Raw genomic sequence first — 26,330 nt, forward strand, 5'->3', positions numbered from 1 at the left:
AACAGCAGTGACTAACGGCTGTGAAAGGGATATAAAGTCCAGATACAGGGTCTTCCCAAGTACCGTCTCAGCCGTGGACTCTTGGAGACAGATGCACACTGAGGCTGGGGTGGGGCAGAGAGAAACAGTGGTATGACCCAAACGGACCTGGTGGAGGACCTACAGGGTCCTCGGCTTCCCCCACCTCCTACCTCACGTCATACACAAAAATTCATCCAAGGCGGAGCACAGACCTAGATCCAAAAGGCAGAACAATAAAGCTATTAGGAGAAAACCTTCATGATGCTGAAGTGAGTAAAAAAAAAAGACATTAAAAATTAACAGGACGTGAAAAACATCAGTCATACAAGATAAAAATTATAAATGGAATGTAATTAAAATAACTTAGTTATCAGAATATGACATTAAGAGAGTGAAAAGGCAAATCACAGAGTGAGAGTGTGCCTAATTTATTTGTCTGGAACAGTTCGTCAATCTTTCCTTGACATTTGTGACCTCGACACTTCTGATTACAGGCCAGATCTGTTCTCATGATCCCTCAGTTTGGGTCTGTCTGGTGTTTGGCTGTGCATTTTTGGCAGGATATTAGTCAGCTCAGGCTGCCACACCTAATATGACATGGTGTCTGAAACAAAAAAAATTATTCTGTCGCAGTTCTGGAGGCTGGAAGTACAAGATCAAGGTGCTGGCAGATTTGGATCCTAGTGAGGGCTCTCTTCCTGGCTTGCAAACGGCCGCCTTCTCACTGTGTCTTCACAGGCTGGGGGAGAGAGAGAACAAGCCCTCTGGTGTCTCTTCTCGTAAGGATACCAACCCCATCATGGGAGTCCCATCCTCACGACCTCATCTAACCCTGATCAGCTCCCAAAGGCCCTGCCATCAATACTGTCACAGTGGAGGTGACACAAACATTCAGTCCTTAACCGGCAGAAATATCACAGAAACGACTCTGTTCTTCTCAGTGCATCCCATCAGGTGGTGAATAGTTTCGATTTATCTGGTTATTGATGACGTTCACTTTGATCATTTGATCAAGGTGATGCCTGCTGGGCTTCCCTGCCTGTAAAGTTACCTCTGACGGCATAAAGTCCTCAAGTTTCTTTGTGATTGCGATGACTCTTCAGGAAGCTTCTTTGGAACTAAAGATCCCTGTGGTTGTTCAACTTCCAGTTTATTGATTTATTGACATCAGTATATCAAACTCAGGTTCCTATTTTATTTAATGAACTGGAATCGTGACTAACATTATTGGTTTTGATGCTCAAGTTGTCTCTGGCGTGGCCGGTAAGAAGCGACTCCTGTGTGTTTTCTGCAAGTCGTCGCCCTGGCTCATCCTGCCCCTGACCTTCCCCAGGGAGCCCCGGGTCCTGTGGGTGGTGAGTGGTATTTAGGGCCCAGGGTCTGCCACTGGAGGATGGGGATGGGGTTGCTGCTTCCAGAGTCTCTGAGAGGAAGGAGCTGGAGAATAAATGGATTCCTCCAACTCCAATCCAACACCGCAGGCTGCATTCTAGTTTCATACGTTTCAATATTTGTCACTCTCTGCCCACAGTGAGAAAGAGGACTCTCATTAGCTTTAATATCTTTACTTCTTTTACCGACCCCCTGGGTGTAACCACCTCCCTCCCATTGCCACTGCCCATCTCCCTGCAGATGCCCTTCTCATCATGCTTGGCTCTGGCCCCCTCCTTGCAGCCCCTCCTCTCCATGCCCAGCCTCCTGCCCTCCTCCTCGAGTACCTACTCCACAGGGATGCCCTCACACTCTCCTCTCTGTGCAGCTTTGTTCACAATAAAAATTACTAATCACCACTGTTCACTTCCCTTCCCAGAACCGGTTTTCTTCCAGAGATATTCTATTCTATGCATTGGAATTATTTATGAATAAATATAAGGATAGTTTCTCTCACAGATATTACTTGAACCCAAAGATGTGCATAGTTATTTATTTTATTTTCATATGCATATGAAAATATGTCAGTAGACATTTGAGTTATTTCCCATTGGTGGCATTTATGCATAATACTGCAATATATAAAGGACATAAATATTATACAGAAAACTACATCAAGCATAAATGTACAACTTAGTGACTTTTATAAAGCAAATACTCATGCAACCACCACCAGCATCAGCAAACGGAACCTTCCCAGCAACCCAGAAGTTGCCCCACCTGTGCCCAGATTTGTCAAATGCATCGTTTTTCATGATGATCACTCTATTTGTGTCTTGCAGAGAAAATCAGTAACCAAATGGAAGATGTTGGTAATTGTGACTATATTAAAATTGGAAACTTCTGTTTATAAAAAGATGTCATCAAGAGAGTTAGGAGGAAAGCCTCTAAGCGGAAGAAATTATCTGTACTGCGTAGAACCATCAGAGGACGTGGACACGCTGTCCTGAGAGAACCCCTAGAATCACGGAGAAACTGACAGCCTGGTAGGAAAGAAATGGTCAAGACACTGAAACAGGCATTTCACAAAGAGGAAAACCAAATGGCCAGTCAGCCTACAGAAAAGACGTTCAACTTCCTCACCCCTCTGGGAAGCACAAACCAAAACCGCTGTGAGATACTACCACGTGTTCCCTTGAGTGGATTAAAAAAAAAAAAAAAAAAAAAAAAAAAAAGACTGACAGCAGGTGCACTGGGGAGGAAATGAAACGGTGGGAACACACACTGCTGGCGAGGCACAGACACATTGCAGGGCGGGCGTTGCCTGCTGGGGTGGAGGATTGGCAAACCTCATAATTCAGCGATCCCACCACGAAGGATCTGCCCAAGAGACACGGGGACCGGGGGACCCTGGCAGCGTGCACAGGGATGCTCGTAGCAGTGTTGCCCCTAAATGCCAAGATGGAAACCGCCCAAGAGTTTGTTGGTGGTCAAATGGATATGTACGCTGTGGTACATGATGCAATGGATGTCAGGGTGCAACGAAAATTCATAAGCACCCCAGTGAATCCCTGGGGGGTGACTCCGCGCAAAACAACAAGCACAAAAGAGTGCATGGCCCGGTTCCATTCCTAAAAAGCTCCAAAAATCCGGAGCCTGTTTAACAGGTGACAGCGCTGAGGGATGCACTCGTAGGTCGTCAAAATGTACGCAGGAACTTGGGATTGATTGCTGGGTGTGGATCAGTCAGGGTGGGGGTCCCAGCTGGGAAAGAAGGGGGTCGGGTCAGAAGGAGCCCCTGGGGGCTTCTAGGGGTCTGGACAAAGTGCTGTTTCTTGATATTTTATGGCTAAATTGATGGGTGATTGTTTTGTGAAGATTCATCAAGCTGTACATTTAAAAAAAAGTTACTTTTAATTGACTTTGGGCAGTATTCTCTGCATTATATTTCACATTTAAGAAGTTTTTGTTTAAAGAAATCCTTTCTTTCCTATAGGTCACGGACAGCTCACTATTTTTGGCTAAAAGTCATCGTTACTACTTTGAAAAGATTCGATTTTCTCTGGCTGCTTCGAAGGCATTTTCCTCTGTGTCTCTGGTGCTGCACGGTTTGGTTGTGATGTCCTCAGTCAGGGATTTAGTGTTCTATTGTGTGGGCTTCACTGATCTCGAACTAGGGGGTTGATGGAGCTTATCAACTGTGGGCCATTTTCAGATGCTGTTTCCAGTGAGTACGTCTGCCTCTCCCACCATCACAGCCTCTCTGGCCAGTCTCCCAGGAGCACATCTCCCGTCCTGGCTGCCAACCGCCCCTGACCACCCCTGCAAAGCCTCCAGCTCAGCAAGTGGATGTGAAGGGGGGATGGGGAGGAGATTCCTGTCCCTTTTCTGTCTCAGAACAGTTCCCCTCTCCGCTCAGTCCCTGTCAAGGGCAGTTCCTCTCATCCTGAGGTCCAGTGCAATGGAGCTCGCCTCAGTGGGCCCTGTGGTTTGGTGGAGTCAGAGACTTCCCCAGCCCCTTGTGCCCCCATCCATCTGAGCTAGTCAGCTGCATGCTATGGGAGCAGGAGGGCCCCAGGGACCATATATTCCTGGTCTCTAAAGCCCCCATGGCACTGCTGAGCACATGCAATTAGGAAAGAATGTTATGCAGCTTTCCCATGTCTGGAGAACAGGCATCAAGCTCTGCCACCTGCTGGAGTGGGCAGTGGCTTGGTAAGGGCAGGGGAGCCTAGAGAGTTCTAGGCCACTGTGGTCACAGGAAGGGAGGCTGGGGGATGACCCTATCAAGCACATCCTCCCCAGTGCACACACATCCTACACATGCACACAGCCACACACATCACACATACACAATATACACATGCACACATACATGCACACACGTACACACAACACACACATGCACATAGTCACACATGCACATATTCACAATCCACACATGCACACAATCACACACACATGCACACAGTCACATGCAGCACATATACACACATACACAGCCACACACATGTGTACACAACACACACACATGCATAGTCACACACATGCACAGTCACAAACATGCACACACAATACATCCACACACATGCATACACATGTACACACAACACATACACATGCATGCACAGTCACACACATACAATCACACAAAGCACATTTACACACAGGCACACAGGCACATATGCACACACTTGTACACACAACACACACATGCACACAGTCACACACACATGCACACATAGCATGTACATCACATGCAGTCACACACATGCAAACACATGTACAGTCACATACATGCAAACACATATACACATAATATATGCATGCCATTAGTCACACACACATGCAGTCACACACAGCACGTACACACATGCACACAGTCACACATAATCAGTCACACACACATGCACACATACACAGACAAAAGCGCACATGCACACACACTACACACACACATGAACACATGTGCACACAGTCTCACATAAGCACAGTCACACGGACATGCAACACACATGCACAGTCACACACACACACAGATGAACAGTGAGGCTCAGCCTTTACACTCCCCTCAGTCCTGATCCTTTATTTATTCATTTATTTATTTATTTATTTATTGAGACAGGGTCTCGCTCTGTCACCCAGGCTGGAGTGCAGTGGTGCAATCATGGCTCACTGCAGCCTTGAGTTCCTGGGCACAAGCGATCCTCCTGCATCAGCCTCCCAAAGCACTGGGAATATAAGCATGAGTCACTGCGCCCAGCCCCAATCCTTTTAAACGGGGCTGTTGGGCTGGGGTCCCAAGGGTAGTGACCAGGGCAGCATGGGGAGAGGGGAGGGCAGGGAAAGTCACCTGACTCCCAAAAGATACAGAAATACATGGAGGCACGTAGGGAGAAGGACAGAGAGAGAGAGCGAGAGGGAGATTCTTTCTTTCATTCATACAATGTTTATTGAACGTCCAATGTTTGCCAGGCACTGTGCAAAATCCCATAAAAATGAGGCGGGAGGAGTGCAGTGGACAGGGAGCGCCAGCAGGTCAGGCATGAGTACAGACAGGCGGAGACACAGACTTCGAAGCCGGACCCCAGCGCTGGAGCTGACGCCTGCTTGCTTGCCTGCTGAGGGCGAGAATGCACCTGCTATGGGGGCCTGACCTCACCGTGGACACCCACTGCGGGAGCACCAGTCTTCCCCTGGTCCCCAGGGTGTGGAAGCCAGGGGCCTTTGTAGCCCCACATTGCCCGGAGTTGGATACAAACATCCCAAGAGCTAGGGGTGCCTTTACTGGCTGGAAGGTAACTGTTCCATTTCCCCAACATGAACCCAGAAAGCTTCAGCCAGGCACAGGCACATCCCAGGGAAAAGCTGGCTGAGGGCTTCCCTAATGCAGGTGTGTTTCCTCCTGGCCCCTGTCCCAGGCAGCCACCAGCACTGGCATCGAAGGCTTAAGGAAAATAGGGAAAGAAAGCATTTGCCCCTCTACTTTCTTCCCTCCCAGGCATAACATGGACGACACCTGGACACTGGGGTCGGCCTTAGCTGACCTCATGACCCAGGACCCAGGTCTCCCCCAGGTGCCCCAGGAATTAGAAGCTAGGACCCTCTCTCTTCCAAGGCCCAGCAGCCTCTGCCTTCATTTTCCAGCCCAGGCTCATCCAGGAAAGCCTCTGGGTCTAATGGTGAAAGCATCCAAAGTGCCCACAACCGGGCTGCCCACATGCTCGGTGAGGCGTTCAGCCGCCCCTGGCACTTCTGCCACCATCCTCCAAGAGGCCCGATGACAGCTCCATGCAGCTCTGCATCAGCCTCGCAGCCGCCGCCTCCTGCCCGCTCCTCCCACCACTGCCTGGGGTGAAGGGTCAGTGCTCAAGAGTCCCACATGGTCCCCACCCTGTCCCCTCTCTCGACTCAGACCCCCAAGCCCTCCCGTTTTGAGGTCACACACTCCCCTCCCCTCCCCTCTTCCCTGAGCAACCCCTCCACCTCGGCCTGGGCTGCACCCCAGGCCCATAGGCAGGTGTTGGCCACCCTGCCTTCCTTTGCAGGTTTCTGGGTCAAGACTGTGACCTGCCTCTTGCTCACTGCACTCCTGCCACGGTGTGCCCTGTCTCCTGCGTCTGTCCCATCTGCTGCTAACTCAAGGTCCTCCCTTCCGAGGCATCCCACATCCCCGGCCCAGAAGGCTCTTCCCTTCTCTGCTTGGCATCTCAAAGTCAACATCTTCTTCTCCCTGGTTTCCTGCTGTTGGTACACAGCCCTCTCTACCCACTGTGCTGCCCAAGTCAAGGGGCGGGAATCCTCTGGGCTTCTCCCCCAGCTTACCTCCCAAACCAGTCAACCCCACCACCTGCACAGCTGCCAGGCGCCCTGCTGTCCAACCCTCTGCTGCTGGCCCCAGCCCAGGCTCAGCTCCTCCACTTGCATCCACCTCTGTCCACTGGGATCACCTCCAAGCTGGCCTCGCTACCCCGGAGGGCACAATCTTCCCAAAACACGAAGCACACGGCCATGCCCCTTCCCTGGGAAAGTTCGCCTGCCTTCCCATGGAATAACAAGTCCTTCCCACTGCACACCTGAGCTGTGAGATTTCCTGCAGTTTCCCAGACCAGCAGGGTCCCCACAGTGCAAGGCTCTGCACCCATGGCCACTGCCTTGTCTTCTTCATCTTCACCTCCCCGCCTCCTTCGTGTGCCTCGACACCCTGCGCTTTTCCTAGTGCACCCTCATCAGACTTGTCTTCAGGGCTGACCGGCACCCGCATGACTCTGCCTGAGTTCCAAGGGGACAGAGCCCATCCCTGCATCCTGCCTTCCACATTGCAGACTGCACGTGCTGTGGACCGGGATGGCGCGGGTCTCGGCCTTTGAACAGCATCTTCAGTTGATTTTCACAGTGATTGTAGAAGTGAACGGTCATTTTCCTATTTTACAGTTAAGGAGATGGGCACGAGAGAGGTAAAGGGGCCTGCCCGGGTCCCAGAGCCCTCCAGGAGGGACAGGGGTTAGCCAGGGGTCTATCGTCTCTGCCTGCTGCTTCCTTCTGAGTGAATGTGTGGTTTCCTTTGCTCTGATTTGGCCAACGCAGGCAGCTGAGGCTGTGCTCTACCCACTTCTGTCCCCCCAAGAGGCTACCTGACCCTCTAAGCGACTCGAGTTTGGGGTACCTCCACCAAATGCCCACCCCCCCATTCACTGTCTGGCACAGCTGTAATGGAGCAGACTGTCTCCTGCAGTCCGCTGTGACACAGTGCCAGGGGCCCTGACCACCAGGCAGTTCCTGAAGGAGGCTTGCAAAGCTTCCAGACTTTTCCAGGCCCTGCCAGGGACACAAAGTAGAAGGCTGGGCTGGAGCTGCATGGATACTTCATTGAAAGTTCACAGACACCAGGGCTCTGAGCAGGGTCACAGCGTGGAGGAGGCAGGGACAGGGAGCATAGAGTGAGTCGTCCCATCCTAGGACACTTTTGCATAAGCCCTTCCTGCTAGGTGTCAGGTCCAAGGAGCCCCAGGAGCCTGGGAAGGGGCACGTGAAGGCAGGGACACAGACACTGGAAGCCAGGGTGCAGCAGCGAGGGGAGAAGCCCCCAGGCCCCAGACACAGGCAGGGCGGAGGCCAGGAGGCAGAGGGGGTGGGCTGAGGGCCAAGCTCACTGCCCCCTTGCTGTACTCAGCTTCTGATGCCCTTGCTGCCCGGTTCACATTTCAAGGGAGCCCCAGGACAAGAAGCTCTGCCCTGCCCCAACCTCATGGGATCCTGCGTTTCAGGGACCATGAGAATAAACATGTCTCAGTGCTTGTCTCCGCCAGAGGACGTGCCTGGCAGGCCTTAGTAGTCGGTGAGGGGGTACCGCAGGAAGATGAAGACGAGGATGATGCAGGAGGCTGCCAGGGCAGAGCTGGTGATGTTGAACAGCCGGGCCGTCTTTGCATCCTCCACGGCTCCATTCAGGTCATTGAGAAGCTTCTTGTCTCGCACCTGAAGCCGGGAGGACGAGAGGAAACAGGCAGTCAGCCAGGGAGCAGGGCCCCGGAGCAGCCAGGAGCCCAGCAGGGCCAGTGCCGCAGCACTCAGCACAGTATCAGTGTCTTGTTTCCGAGAGCTGACGAATGAACTATGGTTCTGGAGGAAGATGTCTCTGCCCTGGGGTACCAGACACTGATGAACTTAGGGGCACAGGGGCATCATGTCTGAAACCTTCTCTCAACCCTGTACTGGTTTATAAAGTAGGTAAGATGTATTTATGTAGAGAGAGAGAAGCAAATATGGTAAAATGTTAACATTTGGGACATCTGGGTGAAGGATATAAAGAAATTCTTTTCCTTTTTGCAAGTTTTAAATGATCAAAATAAAAGAAGTTGGCCTCAGAGAGAATATGATTGGAGGATGGGGTGACACAACTCTCTCCTAATTTGACTGGTTCTGCTTAGTTTAAAATTAACTGGGATGCCCTGAGGACGAGCGTTGTGCATTGGCAGGAGAGACAGCAGTCTCCAGGGCCCTTGGGGAGGGATATTAAGGTGAAGGGAGTGGGCTGGCACTCAGGAAGTCCTGGGGAGGCAGTGGACTGAGCTGGACTCACTTCCAAGAAGTGACCTTCATTCAGAATGAGTTATAGGGCCCTCCCTCCTCAGCACTCTTTCTTTCTATCACATTCACAGACATGTGCGTGAGTTTGCTGTAAGAAGAAACCAGGATGAGGAAGGGAAAGAGAATGGAAAGAGAGTAAGAGAGGAAGAGGCAAAAAGTCTTTGCCTTAGTAGATTGGGGCTGGGCTGAAAGAAGGAAGGTGGGTAGATAGATACTGGGACTGACTAATGCCTGGATCCCTCAGTGCACAGATTAGGCAGATGGACAGGAGACCCAGGTCAGAAGAGTGGACGGACAGAGGATAGATGGGTGGTCAGGGCAATGGGTGCATAACTGAGTTGAAGAAAGGAAGCATGAATGGTTTGGCCTGTGGGTGGATGGATGGAAGAGGCAGAATAGTAGAAGGGAAAAAGGGAGAGGAGAGAAAAAAGAGGATAGAGGGAGTGGGGAAGGGAAAGAGAGAACGCAATTCAGTGGAGTGGAATGGAATGAAGTGGAGTAAATGCAGTGAAGTGCAATAGAGTGGAGCGGATGGAGTGGATAGATAGAGTGGAGTGAGGTGGAGTGAAGTGGAGTGGATGGATGGAGTGGATGGAGTGGAGAAGATGAAGTGGAGTGGATGGAGTGAATGGAGTGGAGTGAATGGAGTGAATGGAGTGGAGTGGATAAAATGGATGGAGTGGAGAGGATGGAATGGATGGAGTGGAGAGGATGGAATGGATGGAGTGGAGAGGATGGAATGGATGGAGTGGAATGCATGGAATGGATGGAGTGGAGTCGGTGGAATGGATGGAATGGATGGAGTGGAGTGGATGGAATGGATGGAGTGGATGGAATGGAGTGAGTGGAATGGATGAACTGGAGTTAATGGACTGGATGGAGTGGATGGAATGGATGGAGTGGATGGAATGGATGGAGTGGATAAGGTGGATGGAGTGGAGTGAATGGAATGGATGGAGTGGATGGAGGGGAGTGGGTTGAAAGATGGAGTGGAGTCAATGGAGTGGGGCTGGAATAAAAGTTGGAGAGAGAAGGGAAGGGAGGGAACAAGGACAAATGAGCAAATAGATGACTTTGAAGATAAATTGCACAGAATGTGCTATCAAAATGGAGAGATCAACGATGTGAAGAAGCAGGTATTGAGGAATCAGGGTAGGGAAGGAGGCAGGAAGAAAGTCTATGCTCTCATCGGGTTCTCATGCTAGTGGTTTTGGAGGAATCTGAGATATGATTGAAATTTGTATTCCTTTCTAGGGACTGAATGTGTCACCCACTTATTGAGGTCTTATTTGATGCCTTTGTTAAAATAAAGTTGTATAACTTTCTCCAGAAAGAGCTATTACATCTTTTGTTAGACATAGTCAATTTATTTTGTTTTTTATTATTATGTAAAAGTATATTTTAAAATCGTATGTCTAACTGATTTTGTATCCAGCTAAACTATCATATTGTACTAATTGACCACATGTTCTTAATAATAAATCATATCTACAGCAAATACCAGTAGTTCTATTTCCTCCTTGCAGTCTATTCCTAGACAGCACAGCATAGAGGTTAAAGCACAGATGCAGAAACACTGACTGGATTTCAATCCTGATTCTGTGGGTCACAGAGTGTGCAGCCTTAGGCAAGCTAACAACTCACTCTTCTGCTCCTCATTTCCTCATCTGTGACATGAAGATGACAACAGCGCTGCCTCCCAAGGTTGTGGGAAAGGCTTAATGAATTGATGGATGTGAAACTCCACCACAGACCCTGGGCCAAAGTAAGCTCCTCTCATGGAGGCAAAGAAGATCCCAGAGTGATCCCAGTCGGCAGCAATGAGGACAAGCAGTTGAGTCTCATTTTTGACCTCAACGTACCAGGAAGGATAATGCTCATCTTATCATTAGAGGTCTATGATTGCATTAGAATTTCTATAAGATAAACATATTTTTTCCTTCTCTAATTCATTAACAAGGTAGATTATAATTCATTGATTTTCTTATACCAAGACAACTCTGAATTCCTAAAACAAACTTTTGGTCATGATTTCTTTGTTGGATACTTGGAGTGAGGAATAATGTGGCAGAGGGAGGGTGAAACACTGGGTGTCAAAAGCGGATGGAGTGGCGGGCAGGAGGCTGAGGCAGCTGGGGTATTGGGTGCATGGAAAATGGCGGCCATAGCTAAAGAAGATAGGGAAGAGGAGGGCGGGGAAGTGATCCCAGAAAGGTGGGTGGATGGAGCTGAGGGGTTATATGGATGGAGACTGGGTGTATGGGACAGAGAAATGGAGGTAGAAACTTGTGCTGGGTAGGGAGGAGGGCTGGACAGATATAAGAATGTATGCTGGATGAGTGGGACAGGCAGACAGCTCGAACACAATACTTCTTGATGTACAATGGGGCTACAGTCCAATAAATCCATCATAAGTTTAAAGTGTCGTAATTGAACGTTTCATACGCATTTTCGTATGATGCGTTTTTCACAAGCCTGGTAAACTGAGGAGCGTACTGAGTGCCTATGGGTTTCCTGCCATTGTGAAGTTGAAAAATCATATGTCAAACCATCATAAGGTGGGGACCGTCTGTACATGCTGGATGGGGGAACAGGACTATAGACGAACATATGAATGTATGTCCAAATGGACAGATGGATATGCAAATGTATGCCACATGGGTGGGGCAGCTGGGTAAGTGGGTAAGTGCATGGCTGCTGGATGGGAGGTGACGTGTGGATATGTGAGAGCATGTTCAGTGGGCAGGACGGGCAAATAGATGAATACACGAGAATGTGTGCTCATGTGTTCATGGTGGCTTGGACCAGGGCAGTGGCAGTGAAGGTGGAGAGACCCGGCCAACTTCTGGACATGTGTTGAAGGTGGAGCTGACAGCGTTTGCTGGGATCAGGTTTGCAGTGTGATAAAAAGAATGGAGGCCGGGCGCGGTGGCTCACACCTGTAATCCCAGCACTTTGGGAGGCCGAGGCGGGTGGATCATGAAGTCAGGCGTTCAAGACCAGCCTGGCCAAGATGGTGAAACCCGTCTCTACTAAAAATACAAAAAAATTTGCCGGACACGGTGGCAGGCGCCTGTAATCCCAGCTGCTCAGGAGGCTGAGGCAGGAAAATCGCTTGAACTTGGAGGGCGGAGGTTGCAGTGAGCTGAGATCATGTCACCGCACTCCAGCCTGGGTGACAGGGTGAGATTCCGTCTCAAAAAAAAAAAAAAAAAAAAAAAAAAGACAGGAACTTCAAGTGATTTCAATGAATGGACAGGTGGCTACAGGAATACAGGAACGGATGCCAGACTGGAGGGGCAGGTGCACAGATGGGTTTCTGAATGCCCGCTGGATGGCTGGAGCAGGTCCATGGCTGGATATAGTAATGGACACTGGATGGCTGGGACGAATCCATGAGCTGAATCGGTGGAACAGGTAGATAAATGAATTTATGATATGTTTTGGATGGGTAAGACTGGTGGATAATAGGAAGGAGGGTTGTTGATAAATATAGCATAGACCACTGGATGGTAGATGGGTAGACAGATTCATTAATCAATCAATCCATCAATCATCAATCAATATTTACTTAGTGCCTGCTCTGAGTAGTTGCTATTCTAGGTCCTGCTTATATTACAAGGAATAAAACAGAGTCTCTGTCCTCATGTAGCTTACATTGTAGGGAGAAGATACAGAAAATAAACACAATAAATAAGTAAAACATGTAATGTGCTCAGTGTGCTAAAAAGAAACCCGAAGAGGCTCAAGGGAACAGAGAGTGCTGTAGGAGGTGCGAGTCTAGCTCGGTGGCCAGGAAAGACCTTGTGGGGTGGGAGATATTTGAGGAAAGACCAGAATAATGTGACAGACTCGGCCATGTGTTCATCCACAGGGAGGCACGTCCTGGGTGCATAGAGCTCTATGTGCAGGGCCCGGTGCTTCTGAGGACTAGGTGCAGAGTAGGGGTAGCAGATCACAGAGAGAAGGGGAGGACATACGGTCAGAGGAGACCATCCAGGAGCATGGTGCAGGCTCTGAGGGTGCTTTTTAGTCATTTAGAGCCGGAAAGATGAACGTGATATGACATATGTGAACCAGGCAGTGCTGGCTGCTGTGCTAAGAACAGATGGTGGGGACCGGGTGCGATGGCTCACGCCTGTAATCCCAGCACTTTAGGAGGCCAAGGCAGGCGGATCACGAAGTCAGGAGTTCGAGACCAGCCTGACCAACATGGTGAAACCCCGTCTCTACTAAAAATACAAACATTAGCCTGGTGTGGTAGGGTGTACCTGTAATCCCAGCTACTCGGGAGGCTGAGGAAGGAGAATCGCTTGAACACAGGAGGTGGAGGTTGCAGTGAGCCGATGTCACGCCACTGCACTCCAGCCTGGGCAATAGAGCAAGACTCCATCTCAAAAAAAAAAAAGAAGGGATAGCTGAACAGGCAGAGAGAGGTGGATTGAATGGTCCAGGGGAGGGTGAGGGTGGCTTGGACAGGGCAACAGTGGTGAAGGTAGTGAGACTTGGCCAGCTCCTGGACATGCATGGAAGGTGGAGCTGATGGTGGTTGCTGGGATCACGTGTAGAGTGTGATAAAAAGCGTGGAACTTGACATGATCTCAAGGTTTTTGGGGTTTGATCAACTGAACAGGGAGCTGTAGAAGGCTGCAAAAGGAAGATTCATTTAGCAGTTCAATTTCTGACATGTCAAGTTAGGGATGCCCTTTAGACACGCAGCAGATATTTGGCATAGCACTTTGTGCGAGTCTGGAGTTCAGAGAGGAGGTCTAGGGCAGAGATATAAATTTGAGAGGCATCAGCAGAAAGATGGTATTTAAAACGGATATAGTTTGAACATCTGTCCCCGCCGAATCTATGTTGCAGCGATCCCCAGTGGTGGAGAGGGCCTGGTGGGAGGTGTTTGGGTTATGCATGCAGGTCTCATGGCTTGATGCCATCCTCGCCATAGTGAGTGAATTCCTGAGAGCTGGTTGCTTAAAAGTGTGAGGCGCCTCCCCGTTATCTCTCCCTTGCTCCCACTCTCGCCACGTGAGATGCCTGCTCCCACTCTGCCCTCCACCATGACTGGAAGCCTCCTGAGGCTTCCCCAGAAGCAGATACCAGCACCATGCTGCCTGTACAGCCTGCCAAATTAAACCTCTTTTCCTATAAATTACTCGCTCTCAGGTGTTTCTTTACAGCTGTGCAAGAATGGCCTAATACTAAAGCCATGGTACTGGATGGGGCGCCAAGGGAGTGAACGTGAAGGAAGGAGAGGATGGAAGGCTAAGCCCTGGAGATCCACAGTGTCAGAAGGTTAGGGAGCCAAAAGCAATTAAGAAAGGGGCTCGAGGCCGGGCGCGGTGGCTCAAGCCTGTAATCCCAGCACTTTGGGAGGCCGAGACGGGCGGATCACGAGGTCAGGAGATCGAGACCATCCTGGCTAACACGGTGAAACCCCGTCTCTACTAAAAAATACAAAAAACTAGCCAGGCGTGGTGGCGGCGCCTGTAGTCCCAGCTACTCGGGAGGCTGAGGCAGGAGAATGGCGTAAACCCGGGAGGCGGAGCTTGCAGTGAGCTGAGATCCGGCCACTGCACTCCACCCTGGGCGACAGAGCCAGACTCCGTCTCAAAAAAAAAAAAAAAAAAAAAAAAAAGAAAGGGGCTCGAGAAGAGTGGGCCAAGAAGCAGGGAAAGCAAAGGGGGCGCAAGGGTGCTAGATGGCAGAATGGGCTGAGAAGCATAAGCAGAGGTGGGACATAGAGGATGGGGCAGCCATGTGGGTGCAGGGGCAATGGATGGTGCTGGGTGGGTAGAGGAGAGGGAGGAGGAGAGTGGGAGAGAGAACAGGCTGATGGCTGGGAGTTGGGTGAGTCCATCGAAGCAAGGAAGGAAGGAAAATGGAAGGACATTCTGATGATGAATTGAGGGCTAGGTGGTCAGGCAGTTCTTCTATGACTGTGAATATTGACGGATGACAGATGGGTGAATGTGTGAAGGAAAAAGAATAGGGATGGGCAGATGGGTACAGAGAGGAACCGGCTCTGGCTATAGAGATGGACGGGACAGGTCACTGGAGGAACAGGGGAGAGGAAACACAAGGAAGGGATGACATGAAAGTGGATGAAAGGGCAATGTTATGGTCTAATGTTCATGTCCCCCAAATTCCTGTATGAAATCCTAACCCCTAAAGTGATGGTAGGAGTTGGGGCTCTTGAGAGGATTAGGTCATGCATGGGATTGGCACCCTTATAAAAGGGGCCCCAGAGAAGCCCTAGGATTTACTGGCAAATAAGGACACAGAAGTTGACAGCCTGCAACCCAGAAGAGGGTCCTGATCAGAACCTGACCATGCTGGCACCCTGGTCTCAGACTTCCAGCCTCCAGAACAGTGAGAAGTAAATACCCAGAGTTTATAAACCACCTATCCTATGATAATTCGTTACAGCAGGCTGGACAGGCTCATGCCACTCAACTTGGAGGCACATGAATGGGAGACATGAATAAAGCAAAGGAAGGAAAGGCGGGATGGATGTGGCTGGAAGGTCAGATGGGCAATGGACGAGAGGAAACAAAGACAGAATGGAAATTTTATGGCTGAATGATTAGCTATATTGGTAAAGCAGGTAGGCGGATGGTAGAAAGAATGAAGGGGGTGGAAGGGGAGAATGCGTGGCTGAAAAGTGGGGCAAAAGTAAGGAAAAGAAAAAAAATGAGAGGGAAAAGAAGAACGTGAGAAATTGATGCATGAACAGTGAGAGACAGGGTGGATGAGGAGGGAGGGAATAGAGAAAGTGACAGTGTCTGGATTGCGCTGACAGATGGGGTGAGCTGAGGCACGCTGAGTATGAAGAAGGCACACAGTGAATGGGTGAGTGTGACTCAGTTTGGGGAGCAGCAGGAGGAAGGCTGGGTGGATGGCTTGAAGGGTGAATAAATGTGTTGCCATGTGAGGTCACAGCCATATGAGGTCACAGGATGGAGGGATGATTGGGTCTACTGACAGGTAGGGCTGGGAAGGAAAGTGGGCAATTACTAAGAAAGTGAGGCTAGATGAATAGTTTAGTGGGCTGATGCAGAAGGTTGGTGGGGACAGGATGGGAGAGCAGGGCAGGGAGGGGAGCCTGAATGATCACGTGTGAACACAGGTGGATGGAAGTTTGGGTGGCTCTTTGGAGGAGTTGAAAGGAATGTGGGAGGATGGATTGAATATAAGTTTGGATGAATGGTCAGAGGGAGGATGGACAGATGGATGGACAGATGATGGATGGATGGGCAGATGGAGGATAGATGGATGAACAGATGGAGGATGGATGGGTAGATGGATAGATGGATGGATGGTGGATGGATGAATGGAGGATAGATGGAGGATGGATGGATGAACAGATAGAGGATGGATGGACAAACGGATGGATGGATGAAAGGTAAATGGATGGATGGATGGAGGGTGGATGGATGGGTGGATGGAGGATGGACAGATGGAGGATGGATGGATGGAAGATGGATGAAAGATGGATGGATGGATGGATGGAGGGTGGATGGACAAATGGATGGATGGATGAAAGATAAATGGATGGATGGATGGAGGGTGGATGGAGGGTGGATGGATGGGTGGATGGAGGATGGACAGATGGAGGATGGATGGATGGAAGATGGATGAATGATAGATGGATGGGGGATGGGAAAGATCAATGTGTGATGCTGATATTCAGAAAGGAGTGAGTGGGCGAGTGTGTACATCGAAAACCCAAGGCAGAACCCACCCACCTAACCTGTTCTTTCTGATCGCCCTGTCACTGGAAGGTCTCACAGCCTCCTGGGCTCACATCTAGCAGCTGCTGTGTCCTGGCCACACCCGTTCCTCCTCTCCCACCCCCATCCTCAGCTCACAAGTTCTTCCACCTGGACCACCACACTGGGACTTGAACCCTCTGCCTCGAGGCTTGACTTGTCCCCTTCCTCTACACTGGTTGCAGATTTCATGGCACTGATCATATCCTTCTCTTCCATGTCTCCTACAGATGAGAGCCCAGCCCCTCACAAGGTTTTCAAACCCCTCACTGCACTGCCTCAGGCACTCTTCCAGGACTGTCTTCTATTTCCCAACGAGGACAAGGGCCTTGCCAACCCCCTCGACTGCCCCACCTACGTGTCTTAGTTTATGCCCTTTCCCCCACCTGAAACACCTTTCCCCTCACCAAGCTTCAAGGCCCGGTGAAATTGCTGCCTCCTCCTAGAAGTCTTCCAGCCTCACCCCAAACTGGGAATGAAATATTCCTTTTCTGAAACACTGTGGTGCTTCTTCCGTCTCATGTGTCCTCTGTCCACCAACATGAACACTCAGGTACATACACAAAGCACATATGCACACACCCTCACACACTTGTGTATACACATTTACACGTGCCATGCACTCTCGTGTGATTACACACACATGTACACACACTCAGGTACATACACACAGCACACATGCACAGACCCTCACACACTTGTGCACACACATTTACACGTGCCATGCACACTCACGTGTGATTACACACACATGCACACTCAGGTACACACATCACGCAAGCACGCACACCCTCACCATTAGGTCAACATGTCTTGATCCATTGTTGGCCAGCTCTACCTTGAGCACAGGTTGGCTGGGGTGAACAGATGTGGCTGGGGCAGGACTGTCTCTGGAGGCTTTGCAGAAGAGAGACCTAGATCTCACAAAAGCTCTCCAGGCTGAGGATGTGCATATGCAGACCGGGCTGTGCACCTCGCTCATGTCACATTTGCCGAGTGACCGGGGGCGGGGAACTGCTGAGGCCAGAAGGGTTAAAAACGCAGCTTGGATGCTGAGATGAGACGTTTGATCATCATCCAGCTGACCGCGGGAGCCAGTGGTCATCAGGAGGCAGTGTGTGGAGGCGGCATGAATGGAGAATTGACTTTCTATATCTCTGCCTTCCCCGGACACCAGGCTGTGCAAAATAAGGCTCCAATCTCCGCGCTGCAGATCCAGCCTGCGTTGAGCTGAATTGGCCCATGTGGGTGGGGGGTGGATGGATGGCTCGATGGGTGGATGGACACGTGGGGGCAGGCAAGGACACGCTGTCTATTTCGTACCACTGCATGCGGGCCTCCGCCCTGCTCACGTGTGCTGGCTTGAATGTTGTTTTGTTTCTATTTGTTTTGGGAACAGATGAGGGAACAGGGGCTCAGTGAGGCAAGATGGCTTGTCTGTCCCAAGAGCTCAGATTTTAGCCAAGACCTTCTGACCCCAAGTCCGCCCTGTGCCCTTGGTGTAGGGTGCAGAACAGGAGACCTGCAGCTGCGTGGCCAGAGGGATGCATTCCCAGGAGTGGGGTCCACAGCCAGCCAGTTCCGTCCTCCCTTCTGCCCAGGATAGAGGCAACTCACCTCGCACCCACTCCCAAGTATGCCCCAAAGCCTCTCTGCCCTGGCTACTCCCAACCCCCGCAGGAAGGACACGGGAGAAGCAGGCCTGGGAGGAGGTGTAATGAGCAGTCCCTGCCCCTCAGAAGGGCCAAGCTCACACCACCCCCAACCCCTGCAGAAACCCGGCACCACCCAGAAGTCTCTGACCTACCTACACCCGAGCCAGATGGGCCTGCCCCATGCCAGCCGGCCAGCCACAGCCTGGGCCAAGCGGGAGGAGGGACGGCTTCCGGACAGGAGCCCAGGCAGCCAGACCCATGTCCGCAGGCTGTTGGCAGGGCACAGAGAGGGGAGGCAGAGCTCCACCAGCTGCAGCTTCAGCCCCGCAACACCGGAGCTCTCTGCTCAGGATGGGTCTGGGGAGCCACAGCTGGAGCTGGTCGGAGGCATGACCCTCAGTTCCAGGGGTCCCTTTCCTTTGTTGCTTCTACACACACACACACACGCACACACGTGTGTGTGCATGCAGAAACACACACTCACCACACACGCACACATGCTCTCACGCACTTGTACACACACATTTATATGTGCCATGCACACTCACGTGTGATTACACACACATGCACACTCAGGTGCATACACACATCACACATGCACACACACTCTCACACACTTGTACACACACATTTACATGCACCACACACGTATGATTACAAACATGCACACTGAGGTACATACACAAAGCACATATGCACACATCCTCACACACGTGTGTGTACACATTTACACGTGCCATGCACATTCATGCAATTACACACACATGCACACACAGGTACATACACACAGCACACATGCACACACCCTCACATACTTGTGCACACACATTTACATGTGCCATGCACACTCACGTGTGATTACACACACATGCACACTCAGGTACACATATGCATGCGTGCACACCCTCACACACTTGTGCACACACATTTACACGTGCCATGCACACACATGTGTGATTACACACGTGCACACTCAACTACATACAGACAGTACATATGCACACACCCTCACACACTTGTGTACACACATTTACACGTGCCATGCACACTCATGTGATTACACACACGGACACACAGGCACATACAGCACACATGCACACATCCTCACACACTTGTGCACACACATTTACACATGCCATGCACACTCACGTGTAATACACACATGCACACACTCAGGAACACACATTACACATGAACATACCCTTGCTCATTGTACACACACATGTGATTACACACACATGCACACACTTAGGAACACATATTACACATGAACATACCCTTGCACATTGTGCACACACATTTACACACACCATGCACACACATGCAATTACACAGGTACATACACACACACCACATATGTACACACGCCCTCACACACTTGGGCACACACATTTACACACACCATGTGCACTCACATGATTACACACACATGCACACATATGCATGCACGTGTGCACACACACAAATACACTCATGCCTACACACATACACATGCACACACACAAAATAAATGTACACATTCATGCACACAATGCATCCACATGCACACATACAATTACACTCACAGTACACGCCCATTTATGCAATTACACTTGAGTACATGCATACACTGGCACGTGCTGGCTCACACACAGGCCCCTGTGTCAGAGCCCAGGGATGGGTCGGCACGCCCGAGGTTGAAGGTGCCCGTGCCAGTGGGCAATGCCGGGGGTTGGCAATGATGATGAGTCAGGAGCAGGACCCGAAAGCCGACGGCAGTTGCGATGCCGGCCGGGGTGGGGCTCCAGCTCAAGGATGGAGCAGAGGCGAAGCTGGCCGGGCGTCCTTTCCCCCAGCCAGCTTCTGCCCAGCCTCTTCCCTCCCCACATCCCCCGTCTTCTCCCCCACCCGGCAGGGCAGCTGCACTGGTGGAGTACATCTGGCCTTGGCCACTCAAGTCTGGGCTGGGGAAATGTGATGATTAGGCTAAACGTGAGCCAAGCCCTTCCTTCCGGTGCCTCGGGGTGGGGAGGAGGGCACCGGGGCCAGCCCTCGCCCTCACGCTCCTTTCCCCAGGAAGGGCTCCAGCACCAGACACATTTACACAGGGCTGCCCCCCTCACTGTGAGCCCATCACAGCCTCCCTCCCACCACCTCCATCCCTGTCGCTCCACCTTGACCTCAGGGGGACTGGGTCATGTCTGCCCAGCACCTGCTCTGCTACCAGTCAGCTCTTCTCGCAGCACTGAGGTGATTCTGGAAGTCATGCCCTCTCAGGGTGGGGGCTGGGGAGGTGTAGAACCTGTTTACACCCCTCTTCCCTGAGCTGTCCTGGCCACCCAGGACTGGTCTCCACGCATGGCCTGGCAGAGCTGTGTAAGCACCTGCCCTTGGGCTCCGGGTGAGGAGCTGGATAAGAAGGTGGCCGCTCTTCCTTTCCACAAGGGTAGGATTCCAAGCCCTCTTCAGCCCCATGCTGGCCCTATCCCTGTACACGGAGGAGTGGCTGTTGCCCAGGTCTATGTCCCATGTCCCCTGAGCCCGAGCACTGACCCCCTTGGCCCGCCCCCAGCCCCTCCTGCAGGTTCCGCTGTGCTGGCTGAGCAGAAAGCCAGGCTCTGATGGCTCAGGAGAGGGAAGGGCAGATCCCTGCCCGCCCAGACCTAGCCACTACCTCAACCTCTCTGGGACCCGCGATCAGGACCCCTCGCTGTCCTTTGAACCCTTGGCCCCTCAACTGCACCTGCTCTACCCGTGTGCTCCCCTGAGAGGGAGAGGGGCTGAGCTCGCCAGCCAGGGACCGTCCTGCCGGCACCACCTCTCCAGCCCGCCCTTGCCCCCTGCCGCCACCCGGACTCACTTTGAGGGAGTAGGCCAAGGCGATGAAGCCCAGGCAGCAGAAGTTGAGGTAGACGAAGTTGAAGATGGACCATAGGTAATAGTCGTTCACCTCGGTGGTGTCCGGGTAGACCTCGATGACGGTCGTGGGGTTGGTCATCGTCTTCTTCTCGGCTAGGTGCTTGCAGGCCGGGGGCGCGCCGGTGGCCCGCACGCTGTCGGTCTTGCTGCTCTTGGACTCCATGGGGAACAGTGTGGGCGCCATCGGGGGAGAGGCCGAGGGCTCAGGGGCAGGGGCCGCTGGAGCCTGCAGGGCGGGGGGCTTGGACACGCAAGCGAAGCAGCCCTTGGGCGAACCTGCCGGGGGCCTCGGGATCCAGAAGGCCCCGTCCAGGGGGACTCGGGCTTCCTGGGCGCCGTCCGTGGTGCTGGCCGGGGCTCCCAGCGGGGCTGGGCACTGGCCGGGGCCCTGGGCCTGGAGAGGAGAGAGTGAGAGCGAGCTGGGCCCGGCCCACCGGCCAGCACCCACCCTCACGCCCGGCGGCCCTGAGAACAGCCCCAGTGGAGACGGAAATCTCTGCGGGGGCCGCCAGCTGCCAGCCTGCCACCTGCCTCCCCCACCCGCCCCGGGGCCTCGGCGGCCACAGACGATGCCAAAGCCCTTCGCAGCAGCCTTGGCAGGGACCTGGGGCTTTCATCACTTTGCCATCTGCGCACAAACACTCACCCACTGACACACACAACAGCACCCCCCCAGAAGCACACCGACGCTGAGACTGACACTGTTGCAAAACACAGAGTGCCCCAGCACCCCAAACAACCCCGCACACATGGGGCGCCGGACCCACAGCCACGCTGCCTCAGCCGCCAACCGGCAGAGCGAGCAGAGCGGCCAAAGCACCTGTCCACGGCGCCCGCGGACACCCGATACCGCCACGGGCACCGCCACGGACTCCACCGCGGGATCTCCAGACCCCGGGCGCACCCGCGGGCGCGCTCAGAGCCACTGAGGAGTAAACAGCTCCCCACACAAGGCGACGCAGGCTTAGCCACGAGCGCTGAGAACCGGCACAAGTGCGGGGTCTCCAACTCGTGCGCACCGCCCCCCACCTCCAACGTGGGGACCCCAAGCGCGCACACTTGCCCGGAGCCACGCACCCCCGGGCCATACACAGACGCACAATGACAGGCTGCGAAACGAACACTTCTCCAACGCGGCACCAAGTCGCTCGCACCCTGCGCCACCCCGCGTGCCCAGCGCCCGTGCAGCGCGCGCCGGGGGGTCTGCGGCCGAGGCTCTGCGGCCCCCAGCCCGACCCGGGTCTGCCGCAACCGCTCGGACTGCGCCTCCTCACCTACAAACGACTCCTCGGCGCGCAGCCGGACCCCCTGCGCCTCGGTGCGCGCGTCCTTCCGCCGTCCCGCGGGCCGCTGTCTGTCCACTGATCCGCGTCCCAGCGGCCCAACCTTGAGGGGGTGGGGAGCGTGCGGGGCTCGGCGGCGGCGCTGCTGCCTCCCCAGCCGCCTGTGCTCCCTCCGCAGCGCCAGACCGGCCGCGCGGCTGCAGCCCAGAACCTGACTCACGGCGGCGGTGGCGGCGGGCGCAGCCACCTCCCCGCCTCCCGCCTCCTCCTGCCGGGAGGGTGGGGGCTGCGGGCCCCGCCGGAAGCCGCGACCCCGGGGAGTTGCAAGGTCCTGCAGGGATGGGACCCCTACAGCGCCCGACCAGGGTGCCGGCGCTACCTCCATCTCCCCGGACCCACTGTGTCTTCCTCCCCACCCCACCCGGCCGCATCCCTCTCGCGGAGCCCCCAGCCCCGTGAAAGACTAGCGGCTCCCGGAACCTCTCTATCTGCCTCTATTAACGCTCTCCCCATCGCGCTCCACCCCAGCGCCTGGGCCCTGCTGCCTCAAGGGACCCCCGCCCCTGGGTCCTACCCTTCTGGCCTGTTGACTCTCAGTTCCAGCGGCTCAGTTCCCTCCTAAGGAAGCTCCAGTCCCCTCCTGAAGAAGCTCCAGTCCCCTGAGCCCCAGCAGGCCTTTTACCTGAGTGCCTATCTCTGCCCGTCCTATCCCTAACCAAGTCACCAAGGCCCCCAAGGCCACCCTCCAGTCCCTTCCCTCCTTAGCCCACCAAGTCCAGGCCCTCCGACAAGTTTCAGAGCCCCCTACTCTGTTCCTTCCTGGCTGAGCCCACTTCTGCCCATCGGAGCTCCTGCCCCCTTTCCTGGAGTCTGACTTCACCCAGCCAGGGCCCACTCCAGTTCACTCCCAGAGTCTGGGAGCATGCGGCCTCTCCTGCACAGACCCCAGGTCACACTCCCTCTGCCCGCAGGGCAAAGTGTCCCATTCCGAGCTCTGGTCCCATGCTGAGGTCCTGGCTGCTAAGGACACTTGTCTCCCTGAAGGCTGGTCCACTCACCTGCCCACAGCCTCTCTGCGATCCCTACCAGCCCTTCTGGGCCTGGTCCCCTGAGGCTTCTTTGTTCCCTGTGAATCACTTTTTCTAACCAATGCTGGTCCTCCCAGCCTCAGCCGCCTCCACTACCCCACCACATCCTCGCTCTCACGGTACGCTTGGCCCCAACTGATCTTCCATCCCCATAACAGTCCCCATGAGTCCCTCCCCAAAGAGAAAACTCTGGCCCTGCCTCCCTGCCTCCCTCCGAGTCCCCCACTTCACCACACAGGTGCCCTAAACTGGGTCCTCTTCACCAACCTCCAGCTCCCACTGAGCCCCGACCCTCTCCAAAGTCCCCGGAAGCTGAGGGTGCATGGCGGCCCCCGTTTCCCTCCCTCATCTCTCTCCAAGCCCTGTCTTCCCGTGAAACTCCTTTCTCCTCTGCCTCTCTAAATTGGCCTCCTGTGTCTCCGCAACCCTCTTTCCTGTCTGGAAGGCCAGTCCTGCTTGGGGTCCTTCTGTCCGCCTGTGCCTGAACCCCAGGTCATCTCTGAACCCTTTCTCTCCCCAAACCTCTGTTCTGAAACCTGATCCCCTGGAAAAGCCCAGCCCTCTGCAAGCCCCTCCCCTTTCCAGCCTAGTCTCCACCCCTCATGCCTGGGCTGACCCCTGGCATAGCGTTATCCACAGCATGCCAGGAACCCACAGCACAGGGCTGATCTTAAATGATGCTGATAAACCCTAGTGAGCAGGAGAGGTCATCAAGCATGAGGGGCCTCCTCCTCATCTCCTTGGGCACCCTGGCCATGCTCTCCCTGGAGCCCACAGGCCATGGGTGGATGGGGTCTGCCAGAGAACCAGGGTTCCGTTCTCCCTCCCCAACTCCCTCCTCCTTTCCAAGGGCCTGGCCCAGGGAAAACTGGACCTGGTGTCCTCAGGTGGGGCCTGATCTTGGGGGCCTCCCAGGCTGCGTGTGGCCTGTGTGCCATGCCCCCATGTCTCCCCAGCATCTGAACTGGGCCTACCTGACCAGCCACCACCTTCTGGGAGACACTGGCCTGCCACACAGCCTCTCCCCAGTGCTGTCCCAGTCTGCCCTGAAGGCCTCAAGCAGTGAGGAGGCCTCCACAGGAGGAGGAGAGGGTTGCCTGGGCCCGAGGGGCCAGGGCCTGCCCAGGGTCACTGGGTAGGTGACAGGGGAGCCAGGGCCTGCTCCCGGCCTCAGGCCACCTTGGGGCTGCCTCTCTCTGAGGCCAGGAAACACCACTGAGAGGGAGCCAAGGGTCACAGAGGTCACAGGGCAGAGCCAGGGCTCAGCCAAACTCAGCACAGCCAGCATTCATGTGACTGTACTGGGCTCCCCAAGGGCCTGGGCTCCAGCATACTCTCTGCTAGGGGTTTCTGGTTACAACCATGTCTAGACAGGAGGGACTCCAGGGTCCAATCACCAGCTAGAAAACCAGAGGAGCCTGGGGTCAGACTCCAGGGCCCCGAAAATCCTGCTGGGCGGGAGGGAGCCCTCAGAGCAACCCCAGGGCAGCAACCGTGAAGATGGGAGCTGGACGGAGCTGACAGGCTGCAGAGGGAGGGAGATGGGGAGAGTGGGACAGGGCGGGGACAACAGGGCACGGTTGCCTCCTTGCACCTCTCTGCCCCCCCCGGGCCTCAGTGCACAAAGCATCTGACGACGGGACATTTGTCTCCCCAGAAGCTCTGCCGGGCTCTGCTCGGATTCCAGGAATGCCAAACGTTAGGCATGTGTTTCCAGGCCTCCGTACCACCTCGGGTAAACGTTCTTGCTCCAGGTGTCTGCCATGGTGTGACTCTGGGATGCAAGCCCTGGAACCCCCTTGGGAGGAAGGCCAAGGCAACCACCACCCTCAGGCGGAGGCATCAGGATAATGGCAAATGTCACATTCGCCTCATCTTCTAACCTGTTGGGGTGGGGCTCCAAGTGACTCCAGAGCTACTGAGCCCAAAAGGAACTGCGCTTACCACCACATGCCCACAAACTCCTACTTAGCCCTTAAAACCCCATGGGCTGCTACCACTGCATCCAGGCAACGCTCCCAATCCCTCCCCTCCCAGCGGAACAAGCACACTGCCTTCATCAGCCTGGGCATCCGTGACTGTGGCAACTGTGGCTGGAGGGGACTTCTGAGTCTAATCCCTGCAACCAGCAACCCTGGGCAGGCTTGACTGGCGCCAGCTCGGCTCACTGCGCACAAAGCTGCTTCTAGGGCCTGGGAAGCAAGAAGGCCCAGATAGGCCAGCCACCCATGCCACCTGGGGCCATTTCTTTCCCAGGATGAGAGGGCTACGGAGGGTGACTGGGAGGCCTGCTCTGATGGTCCCTGAGAGTGGAAACATCCTCTGTTCAAGTGCCATGGCTGCCTGGCTGGGCCACTTCCCTGAAATCACTCCTCAAGGCTGGCACTCATACTGGACACCCTGTCGGCCCCACCCTGCAGCCACAGCCAAGGCCACATGCTGCCGGCCACTGCTCCAGACCTGGGAACAAGTCAGTCCCCACTGGCCAACCAGGCTGGACAGCTGGCCACGGCCCTGGAGCCCATGGGCTGGGAAGGGCAGGGGGCCATAGGCCCAGGGCACCCCAAATGCTTGTCCTGGTGCTGCCCTGATTCAGCTGCCGTGCTGGCTTCGCACTACCCACCCCCCTCCCCATCCCAAGTTGGAGCC

At 53.9% G+C, this 26,330-nt stretch overlaps 1 protein-coding gene across 1 annotated transcript; it reads right to left on the bottom strand.

The window, feature by feature from the left end:
• Positions 1-7,740: 7,740 nt before the first annotated feature.
• IFITM10 (interferon induced transmembrane protein 10) lies at positions 7,741-21,610 on the bottom strand. The gene is made up of 2 exons (XM_073005540.1): positions 21,252-21,610; positions 7,741-8,370 (listed from the first exon to the last, which is right to left on the bottom strand). The coding sequence occupies exons 1-2, from the start codon at positions 21,492-21,494 to the stop codon at positions 8,221-8,223; spliced, it is 393 nt and encodes a 130-aa protein (XP_072861641.1). The 5' UTR covers positions 21,495-21,610; the 3' UTR covers positions 7,741-8,220.
• Positions 21,611-26,330: the final 4,720 nt, after the last annotated feature.

This window comes from Chlorocebus sabaeus, chromosome 1 (assembly GCF_047675955.1).
Source record: "Chlorocebus sabaeus isolate Y175 chromosome 1, mChlSab1.0.hap1, whole genome shotgun sequence".
Classification (NCBI taxonomy): Eukaryota; Metazoa; Chordata; class Mammalia; order Primates; family Cercopithecidae; genus Chlorocebus; species Chlorocebus sabaeus.

What these genes read in the sequence shown, in the direction of transcription:
- IFITM10 (XM_073005540.1), bottom strand. Translation starts at nt 21,494, where the DNA reads ATGGCGCCCACACTGTTCCCCATGGAGTCCAAGAGCAGCAAGACCGAC. An exon ending in CCTTGGCCTACTCCCTCAAA is followed by an intron (nt 8,371 to 21,251) that starts GTGAGTCCGGGT and finishes TCCCGGCTTCAG; the next exon opens with GTGCGAGACAAGAAGCTTCT.